General features: G+C 38.3%; 1 protein-coding gene across 1 annotated transcript in view; it reads left to right on the top strand.

Annotated features, from left to right (window-relative positions):
* The window catches only part of TRAPPC10 (trafficking protein particle complex 10), a 37732-nt gene extending 27567 nt beyond the window's left edge, over nucleotides 1–10165 (top strand). Inside the window, exons 15-23 of the mRNA XM_030952168.1 lie at nucleotides 464–605; nucleotides 1838–1996; nucleotides 2648–2877; nucleotides 3718–3818; nucleotides 4176–4302; nucleotides 5001–5171; nucleotides 6546–6723; nucleotides 7129–7323; nucleotides 8117–10165. Of these exons, the coding sequence (XP_030808028.1) occupies nucleotides 464–605; nucleotides 1838–1996; nucleotides 2648–2877; nucleotides 3718–3818; nucleotides 4176–4302; nucleotides 5001–5171; nucleotides 6546–6723; nucleotides 7129–7323; nucleotides 8117–8355 (1542 nt within the window). The 3' untranslated portion in view covers nucleotides 8356–10165. The remainder of the gene's footprint in view (nucleotides 1–463; nucleotides 606–1837; nucleotides 1997–2647; nucleotides 2878–3717; nucleotides 3819–4175; nucleotides 4303–5000; nucleotides 5172–6545; nucleotides 6724–7128; nucleotides 7324–8116) is intronic.
* Nucleotides 10166–10551: the final 386 nt, after the last annotated feature.

The following is a 10551-nucleotide window of genomic DNA, read 5'->3' on the forward strand; positions in this document are numbered from 1 at the left end:
AAAGCTGTGCCTTAGATAAATGCTGTGGGATTTTATAATTGTTTTTATGAATTAGCCAAATAAGCACAGGTGTTGTTTAGGTACTTAATAGTGTTTTTTCATGTATGTTGCACTTTGGGGGGGAACCAACCAACAAACAAGGCAAAACACACCCCAAAGTAACAAATTGACAGCATAGCTACTATATTAGTTATCCTGATTATTAGTACTGGTTAATTATGATGTTTTCTCTTGAATCAGACAGCATTCTGGAGCTTCTGTCTTAGTAGGGCAAAAGGTGCTCCTTTGTGTAAAGCTTGTCATTTACTCAGAAAACTGAGTTTTCTGAAATCTGCAATTTTAACTTACAAACCCAAAGTACATGATAAAAATGAGATGGAAACTTGCTGTTCTTTAGCAGAGGGCTTGTTCTAGAAGTATTTTCTTATACTTAAAAAAAAAATTCAAATGTTTTTCTTTCAAGGCCAAAGAACCTGGGACATACACGCTCAGGCAGCTGTGCACTTCAGTGGGAAAGGTGCAGTTTGTCCTTCTTCACATCTACCCCATCGTGCAGTACGATGTGTACTCCCAGGAGCCCCAGCTCAAAGTGGAGCCCATGACTGGTAGGTGCAGTGGCTGTGCTGAAGCTGCTTTGATGATTCCTGTTGTGCTCCTGTGGGACTAAAGAAAGTGTTTCATGGCTTCAGTATTACTCAGTTTGCCTTACTCTGCCTTGTGAGTTTAAAATCCAACCTTGCTTTTTAAATTATCCATCATCATGTTCTGCCAGTGATGGCTGGTTTAGAACAACTGATTCCAGTGCTTGGCTCTGGACACATAGTGTCACTTTTGAACCTTGATTTGAACATGCATTGGCACTGAAATATCAGGTGGGATTTGAGCTGCTGCACTGACTAGAAGTGAATATTTACATTTGTAATTTACCAAGCTCCTTTCTGGTTGTGATCACAGGATCAGTTGGGCTGGAAAAGACCTCTGGGATGAGTCCAGCCTATGGCCAAACACCACCTTGTCACCCAGACCATGGCACTGAGTGCCACATCCAGTCTTCCCTTTAAACACCTCCTGGGACAGTGACCACCTCCCTGGGCAGCCCATTCCAATGTGTATTCTCCCTTTCTGTGAAGAAATTCCTCCAAACTTAATGCTAGAGTCCCTTTGATATTTACAAGAAATAAGTAAGAAATGGGATTCTCTACTAGAGAGGATATAAACTTATTAAAAATGAATACTGAGTGCATCCATTGGTTTCAGGAACAGTGGAACACTAGTTGTTGTAGTGTTTATTAGAGTGTATAAATGGAAGATAATAGTGATTTGTTTTCAGTCTATTGAGTGTGGCAGCTGAGGAATTAATATGAATTTTGTGCTGGCTTTCCAGGTTGCAATGTGTGCTAAGGAAAGACAGGCATATTGGGCATATATCAAATTAGGGAAACTGATAGCTGTGATTCTGTGTGCACACTGACATTCCTGTTGTGCTGATCATGTAAATACAGCACGTGGGTGTGACTGGAATCACAGGTGTGAAAATACAGAACTGTCTGCAACCTGGAGAACTTTAAAAGCTTAGCAAATTCGTTTGGGTTATTGTATTTCACTGAAATCTGTGCTAGAGAGACAGCTCATCTAACCTATTCAAGTGGGTTTGGGCTCTCAGGTTGAAATGTGGTTTCCCCACAAGTTGTATCTGAGCTGGGTTTAATGTGTCCCATAACACCAAAACCCCACACTTGTAAGTTACCCAACTGTGTGACCAACTGTCTGCTAACAAGGCTTAGTGCATTGTCACCACGTGCTGGAATCTGTTAACAATTCCTGCTCTGTCCTCCAGAGAGCCTTTTGGCTGGCATTCCCCAGAAGGTGAAGTTCACAGTGACCACTGGTCACTACAGCATGAAGAGCGGGGACACTCTGCAGCTGAGCAACGCCGATGCCATGCCCATCCTGTACCACCCCGAGAGCAAGGCTGTCATCTACTCCAACACCAGGGGTAAGCCAGGAACTGGAAAGAATCATCTTTAAAAGGCTCACAAGTCCAGTCATCCTGAAGCTTAATACTTACAGCATTAAGAACACTGATACTGCTTGTCAATAGTCATTATTAAGAACAATTTTAGGGATTTACAACTGAGTACTTCAGTCTCAAATTTTCCCCCTCAGAGTAGTAGTATGAACTTTGACAAACACAACTGGACAATTTTACTTCCATTGATGAAATCCAGAAGGCATGTGAAACTGCTGCATATGTGTCCAAGGTTGCTTGAAGTGAGATTATGAGGCTTAACAAGGTGCTTTCAGTTTGTAAAAACTTGACTAAGTGTTATATGATGGGCTAAAGTTGCTCTTTAGCTGGTTTGAAGTTTGTTGTTAAATTGCCCTCTCAGTTCTTTCCTGAACATTATGAGTCTTTTATTACCTGGAATGTGGTGGTTAACTTCCTGCAGTTAAAGAAGGATAGAGCATTACTCCTGGGAAGTTAAATATTTAACATGTGCCAGATTATAGCTGATTTGAAGAGGTTACTGTGGAGTTTTTTAACATGGTTTCTCATTGCTGTTTTTGCAAACATTTCTGAGAAGTGGTTATGGCACCACCATATTTTTCTATTATTTTCTTTTTGTCCCATTTTGCACATCTATAGAAAAGATCTCAGAGTCATCATTAAGGATTCAGTCTTCTGAGAAGATCACAAGCATCAGCTTGCCAGTGGCCCCTGCTTACCATGTGATTGAATTTGAACTAGAAGTCATGTATTTGCCATCAGCCACAGAATCTGCAGTGGAGAAGGAAAATACTACAAATAAAGAAAATCACAGAAAAAACAAAGAGAAGCAGAAACAGGACAACTGCATGGCTACTGTTGATCAAAAAGTAAGATGCAGTTTAACTTTTTTATTATGAAATGTATTTGATTGCAGGGGTAAACACTTCACAAAATAGAATGGTGGTGAGGGGAACTTGCTTGTTTGGAACTTATTTTCCTTCAAAAAGCATATATGCAAAAATCATACTGAATATTAAAATGTTAAGAAATTGTAAATATAAGCAGAAATATACACTGTTATTAATAAATTATCAACTGTTCCCTTGGCTAGTAATCTAACTTCTAGTGTTTTAACACAATTTATGAAGTTTTATAAAGTTTTAACACAGTTTATAAAGACATAAACTGTGTCTTTGTAAAAGGTAGCATGGAGGTCTTTTAATTCCAGCTTCTGATTCATGGGATAGATGAAGTCAAGTGTGCTGCTTCAGATTAAAACAAATATACATTAAATGCATTTTTTAAAATATTATGAGCTTGTATTTAATATATTGAATTATTATAAAGACATTAAAATAATAGATCTTACAGCAGTTTATTTGATACTGACCTTTACCAGGGATAAACGTATCAGAGATGCCATTGGTGTCCTTTTTTTTTTTTTATTCCCCTTCCTTTTTTTATAGTTTTAGAACTGGGTATGTCTGTTCCTAGAGGAAAAGCTGCTTTGGGATTTCATATCCCACTCACAGGCAAACAAAAACCTGTTCTTTTTTCAGATTAGATTTTACATACTGATTTTTAAAAAATGTTCATTTCTTCCCCTCCTGTATGCATTAGATATAGACACTTAATGAGAAAAGTTTAACTCAAAAAGGAAAAGAAAAGCAAAATCATTGTGCCAAAGACCATTGCAAATAAGAACTGTGTTCCATTTTTTCCTGTAGGTGACCATTGATTGTCCTTGGTCGATTTACTCCACTATTATTGCATTAACATTCTGCATACCCTTCAATGCCAAGCATTCCTTGTTGTCAGCTGGCAAACGGTAATGTACTCATTATTTATTTATTGTTTCTTTCTTATTACAAAGTATGGAGCTGTATGAGGTTTCATAAGTCTTATTTATAGCAGTTTTTTTTTTTTTAATATATATAAGTTGGGCTTTTACTGTCTTCCCCCTGGAAGCTTGTGCATTTCCTTTCACGTTCTTTCATGACAATAAAACAAATTTGTGGTTTTGGAAATAAAACCACAGGATGAACCCAGTTATCCTGTTTGTGTGTGGTTCTTTGGTTTTGTTTACTATGAAAGAGGATGTTTTACAGCCTTGTTTTATGGACATGGACTCTTCCAATGTAACTCCTCAGTTTTTATTGAAAAAACTCTGTGTTGCATTTTTCAGGAAATATGTGCAAGTCTGTGTACAGAATTTGTCAGAACTCTGTTTCCAGCTTTCAGACTACAGCCTAAAAAATTCTGCTGAGTGTACAGATTTGCAGCTGGTACCTCTCAACCCTGCATCTCAACAGGTAAGATTCACTTGCAGGTTTATTCAATTTATTCATCTTATGGTTGCAGTTTGTCATCGGGTTTTAGGAAAAAAAATCAGGCTGAGACAGTTTTCCAACTAAATACAGCTGTAAACCAGTTCAGTTGCAGAGCAGTTTCTTACCACAGAATTATGGAATGGTTTCGGTTGGAAGGGGATTTGAAGATGAGCAAGTTTCAATCCCCTGCCCTGGGCAGGGACACCTTCCACTAGAACAGGATGCTCAGAGCCCCATCCAACCTGGCCTTGAACACTTTCAGGGATTGGGTATCCACAAATTCCCTGGGCAACCTTGAAGTTTTTTTCAGCCTTGTCTGAACATATTAAATTATTAATTCTTAGTGCCTAGAAAAAGTATGTAAGAACATATTAATAATTTTATTAAATTTGACTCTTGATTAAAATATTTTAAAATATGAAATTGAACTTCACTGAATTTGAAGTGTTTCCTCCTGAAACATTTGATTCTGACAGTGAAATGGATCCTTTCACTTAAAAAGATGTGCATTGTGAAAAAGATTCACTGTTAGTAATTTTGTTCCGTATTTCCCTAATGATTTATTGAGTTTCTTTCTGTAAACTGCACCAATGTCAGAACAGACAAACATATTCATGTGTGCATTTCCTCTGCTTTCTCAGAGGAAGGAAGCAGCTAACACTCTAAACATTCTCTTTCAGGTCATGTACAGTAAGCAATCAATATTCTTTGTATGGGAATTGAAGTGGACAAAAGAGCTTCCTCTCTCCTTGCAGTGCCTGTTTTCAGTCAGCTTTTGTCCAGCTACCTCTGAAGAACAGTCTCTTATCTTGAAGCCGTTCACTTACGAATTCCAAGTGGAAAATTTTTTTGTAAGTACTCCCCTAAGTTATAGGGTAGCATATCTTAACTGAGTATGGTTTCCTAAGAAGTGAAAATGAAAACTCAAGAAATATATTAGAAAAATTCTGTTTATATCATTGATAACCTACTTAGAATCATTGGAAAGTCAGTTTGTGAGTGACAGAGCTGCAGCCTGATGTGATGTAGTGGAATCATATCCTTGCCACAGAAATGTGGTCAGAGCTGTAACACTTGTGCTTAATTGTGTTCTATTTTTTACTGTTTTCACCTTCCTGGGTTGGTGCCATGGAGATTGTCTGCAGCTTACTGAGCTTTTTCCCTGCTGGCTTAAGATTGTGCTCTCCAAAGCAAATTGTAATTTCCAAAATATCTTTGCTACTGAAAGCATCTGAGTAGTTTTTTGCAGTGCTTGAGATTAGCTCCTCTAATGAAATATTTAGGGTTTTCTAGGCCATTATCTGAAATATTCTTCTTCCTCTTTATGGACAAACTTTTTATTCCTTTGATCAGCTAGGAAGCTCATAGGCTAGGTAGAATTCCTTTAATAGGAAGTTTTATCAACATTATTTAATCTCATCTCTAAACTCAGTGTTCCCCTTTGTGATGCTTGGGTAAAAAGCAGCATCATGAGAAGACTCTCATTGTTTAAATCCTTTTGTCTGTTTTCAGTGTTTTCTACCTGCTTGTTGCAAACTGGCATTGAACAACATTTCAGGTGTTTGTTTGCCTACTGCCACGTAACAAGCATTTTTGGCACCTCTATCAGCATCTTTCTGGAGTTTTTAAGACATCTACCTGTGTGAAACAGTGGGGTTTTCTGGTAGAAATTTGATTTTGTAGGAATTAAAAATCAGTTCTTTGATGTGGGCGCTGTTATTCCAGGGACTATGACAGGAAGAGGGATTAAGTAGTTCTGTATTACTCAGAATCTGAGTGATGTGTCTGTAAAGGGAGGGGCTAAGAAACTGATAAAAATTGTTTTAATAGTAAGATTGGTGTCCGTTTAAGAGCATTGAAAGGCTGTGTTAAAGTACAGAAGTGAAGGAAAAAAATATATTTTCACTGCTGCTATCAAAAATAGATTGAATCAAATTTGATTTGTTCTAGTGGGAGGTGTCCTTGCCCATGGCAGGTGGGTTGGAACCAGACGATCTTTAAGGTCCCTACTGTTGCACAGCATTCCAGGATTCCATGTTCTATGATTTTATCAAACTGAGCAAGACAATGAAGTGGACATTACTTATAAGTGATTCTTGCATTCAGATTTAACAGGATGTGTCTGTTCTGTGTAAAGTTGGTGCTGTACCCATTGTCCAGTTCAATTTAAACACAAATAAAACACCTCTTTCTCCTTGATAACAGCACTGTTTTCTTCCTGACAGACATTGTACCATGTGAAAACTGAAATCTTCCCACCCTTGGATGCAGAGTACTGTAAAACAGGCTCACTCTGCTCCTTAGAGGTGTCCATCACCCGGCTTGTTGAGCTCTCTGAGGTTGACAGAGATGAAGCATTAACAGAATCAGATGGATATTGCACAACAAAACTTATGTATGAAGGTAAGACTATTTTTCTTAAGCTTTTTAATAAATTTCCCCCTAATTTTTTCTTGACAATAACATTTGCCAGACTTGCTGTGGCATAAATTCCTTTATTGTGGGTACTGCTGCTTAGTAAATCAGTTTTCATTTTGCAAGACTGGGAATATTTTATTTTCCCCTCATTAATCTGCCTTCCAGTGGAGTAGAAATGTTCTTCAGACTGGATGGATACATGCTTGAGGCCCAACTGTGATCCCTTCTGTGTAAGGCTGTTTTCTTACCTTGCACAGCTCTTCACACATAAAAGCTGGTGGGCTTTTAGATGTTGCTAAAATGCAAATTTTCAAAGTGCTCTAAAACTGTCCTGAGGGTTCTCCATTTTTCACAGAAGAACTTCATAGTGTTTTCTCTTTATTCTTGCAGTTGTTGACAACAGTAGTAACTGGGCAGTCTGTGGAAAAAGCTCTGGAGTGATTTCTATGCCTGTAGCACCTCGAGCAACTCACAAAGTGCACATGGAAGTGATGCCACTGTTTGCTGGGCATCTGCCTTTCCCTGATGTCAGATTGTTTAAATACCTCCCTCACCATTCTGCTCACTCCATGCAGCTTGATGCTGGTAAGGCCATTTTGACCGCATGGCTACTTACAGAGCACTTACTCTGCTTTTCCTGTGTTCTTGTGTAAAGAGAAAGGCAAAGCAAGAAATAGACTGACAATGTATGGACCAGGTTCTCACAGGTGTCTTTGTTACCTTCACTCACAGTCCTAAATTGAAACTTGCTCTAATGGGAACTTTGAATTTGGGTTGCCACCTAAATCTCTGAGGAGGAATAATAAATGCATTGTTCTCTTATGTTTCCTTTAAAGATTAGTATGCAAATCAGTTGTCACTGGATTTATAATCAAGTGAAAACTGTTTGATAACCCTCTAATCCTGCAGTTCCATTTTCTCTAAATTGTGTGTGTCTTCATTAGCTTTGGGATTCTTTCCCCAGTTTTCAAGGGACTGAATGTGAAATAAAAAAACTGCTGAAAATGTGGGCCATTCAGTTAGATGCAGAGTTTAAAATACCACAGCCATATAGAGTATTTCTCTGTACTGAGTAGTCCCAGAGCTACAGTGAAAATTCACTCATAGAAGCAACACAGCTTTAGTTGGTGGAGCAGCCAGTGTGCATCCTTCTAGCTTGTGACAGGTGTGAGGTCGTGCTATTGAAATTTTCCTTCTAAACCAGTATAATTCACTCTGTTACATCTGGAGCTGGCCAAAAGTGTGCACAGACTGTTACCTCAGCAGAGATGATCAGTAACTCTGAACATGTGTTGAGCTGACTGTCAGAGCTCTGAAATGACCTTTTAGACTTAATTGGTAGAATAAAACTCTATTTTTTCATTTTGTTTTCAAACAGATAGCTGGATTGAAAACGATAACCTGTCTGTGGACAAGAATGTGGATGAGCACGCTGACAGCAGCAGCATCAGGAGCAGGGGGAGCCTGCATTCCACAGCCAGCGGGGAGCACAAGGGTCTGCCCATGCCCCGGCTCCAGCCCTTCTCCCCGGGCCAGGTCTTCAACAGCAGCACAGGGATGCAAATCCTGGTCATTCCCAGCAAGGACGACCACGTTCTGGAGGTCAACGTCACGTGACAGCTCGGAGTGGACACCAGGAACCCCTTAGGAACTGGATTTGAAAGCACTTTATGGGATAATGACCTGCTCAGTCCTCGTTGCAACATTAACTCCAAGGAGACCCGTGGCACCCGGCGTGTACTGGCCATGGAAGCAGCAGACAATTGTATCAATTTCAATGTACAGTGAGGCTTGTGTCAGCTAGTTTATATTGCCACTTTAGTATGTTTTGTGTCAGCTATTGGGTTTTCTTCCTGCAGTCACATCCCTGCATCACAACAACCAACACAGGGCAACAAAAAGCAAAAAATCCAAATCTTTGGACCACTTCTTTATTTTTGTTGGGCAGCTGAGAGTTTTGTTTCATGCTTCCTACATATTTTAGAATGTAGAGTTGGATGATGTAATTATCCAAATCTTGAATTTTTATGTAATAATTTACAGGCTTTTCCACACATGTGCCAGAAACATAACAGAGCATACAACAACACATTCACTGGTGTAACAGTTGCTTTTCTGGTTTGCTTTTATTTTCTTTGTTTGATCATTGTTAATTCCTGCCATTGCAATTTTATATTAAACTTCCATCATTTGCATACTTAGATGCATGGAAGAGCTACTGCTATAAACAATCTTAACTGAACAAAATTCCTTAATTTTCTGAGGCTTTCTCCTTCACAGAGTAGACACTGTGATGTCACATATTATATGATTTTTTTTTGGGGGTGGGCTTTGGGTTATCCTCTTGCATATTTCTTACCAAAGAAAGATATTGATAGAATTTAATAATAAATTATTTGGCTTATTGAGTTCCCAGATTAATTTCTTTTATTACCATTTCCAAGTGGCTTGGTTTGCTGCCCCAATTGTTAAGTTGGGGCAAAAATTTCAGTATGATGTGATACTTGAACAGTCAACCTTTCATCATAAAGGCTTAGTGTAATTATTACTGATTAGAGGCCAGACTTGTGCATTCATGATGAAAGAAGGAGGTTGGTTTGATACAGGAAAGCTTGCAGATGTAGAATAATCGTGAAGCAAAGTTAAAACATGTAACTTAAAGAATTTCATTATTTATATCTGAAATGTAAATACAAAAAATGTAAAAAAAAAAAGTGTAATTTTTGTGAATGTTGCAAATTCACCTGTGACTGGAAAAATTACAACTTCTTCTGATGTCCTGCTTCTGATATTGAAACTTGTGCATTTAATGTGAGAATGACCTTTTCTACTTGCAGATCTATAATGGTGCGTTGTCAACAGACTCCACAGAGGAAACAGTCCCATGTCAAACACTTGTCAGCAAAACTGAAGTGAGGAGCTGCTCATTAGACAAACTCATTATTTTCTTTTCTTCTGCTAAATTACAAAGGGGAAATAAAAAACAAACCCTCTTTCCAAAAAGAATCACAAATAAGTTGAATAGGCACCCTGCACTGGTCTAAACATTTTACTTTAATTTTATTTTTTATTTAAAAATTCTAATTAGATGTATAAAGTAGACCTGCTAGCTGAAAATGTTCTTATTATGCATCTTCTTTCTGTGAAGGAATGCCCTTTCTCTGTGGAAATCATACCATTTTATTCTGGATAAAACCCAAAGCATCATTTAGTGCGAATGACTGCTGGGATTCTCTGACTGGAAAAGGTAACAAGTTAGTGACTTTGACACTGCAGGTATTATTAATTCCATTTTCATGGTTTGCTATTAAATCATTTTTCACATTGTTCTGTAATATACTGTTAGATTAAACACATTGTACTAAGATTGTTTAATGAAATTGTAAGCGTTACAGTTCTAAATATACATGTTTTAAAAAGAAATCAACTTCTCTGCTGCTGTGAGTTCTGTTTGGTCTGGAGGAGTGATTGCTTCATCTGTTTTAACCAAAGTTGCTTTTGTCTGCAAAAATCAGATTTGTTACCTGGTGTGCAATTACACACTTGAGGGAGACATTGATTATTTATTTATTTCAGAGTTGCAGCCTCTGGAGCCTCCACAGTATTCCACAAACCCAGCACACCCCTCCAGACTTTTCCTGCTGTTATTTATACACAGAAATTCAGTGTTGGCAACCTCCCAGGTACAGCCTCTCTATTATGAATGGTTAATAATTTCCACACAAATTGTGTAACCCCAGCTGATTTCTTTGCATCCTCCGGGGAGGAGTCTTCACTTGGGCAGGGTCTTTTTGCCCTGTAGGTCTGACTTTT

The sequence above is a fragment of the Camarhynchus parvulus genome, chromosome 1 (genome assembly GCF_901933205.1).
Source record: "Camarhynchus parvulus chromosome 1, STF_HiC, whole genome shotgun sequence".
In the NCBI taxonomy this organism is placed as follows: Eukaryota; Metazoa; Chordata; class Aves; order Passeriformes; family Thraupidae; genus Camarhynchus; species Camarhynchus parvulus.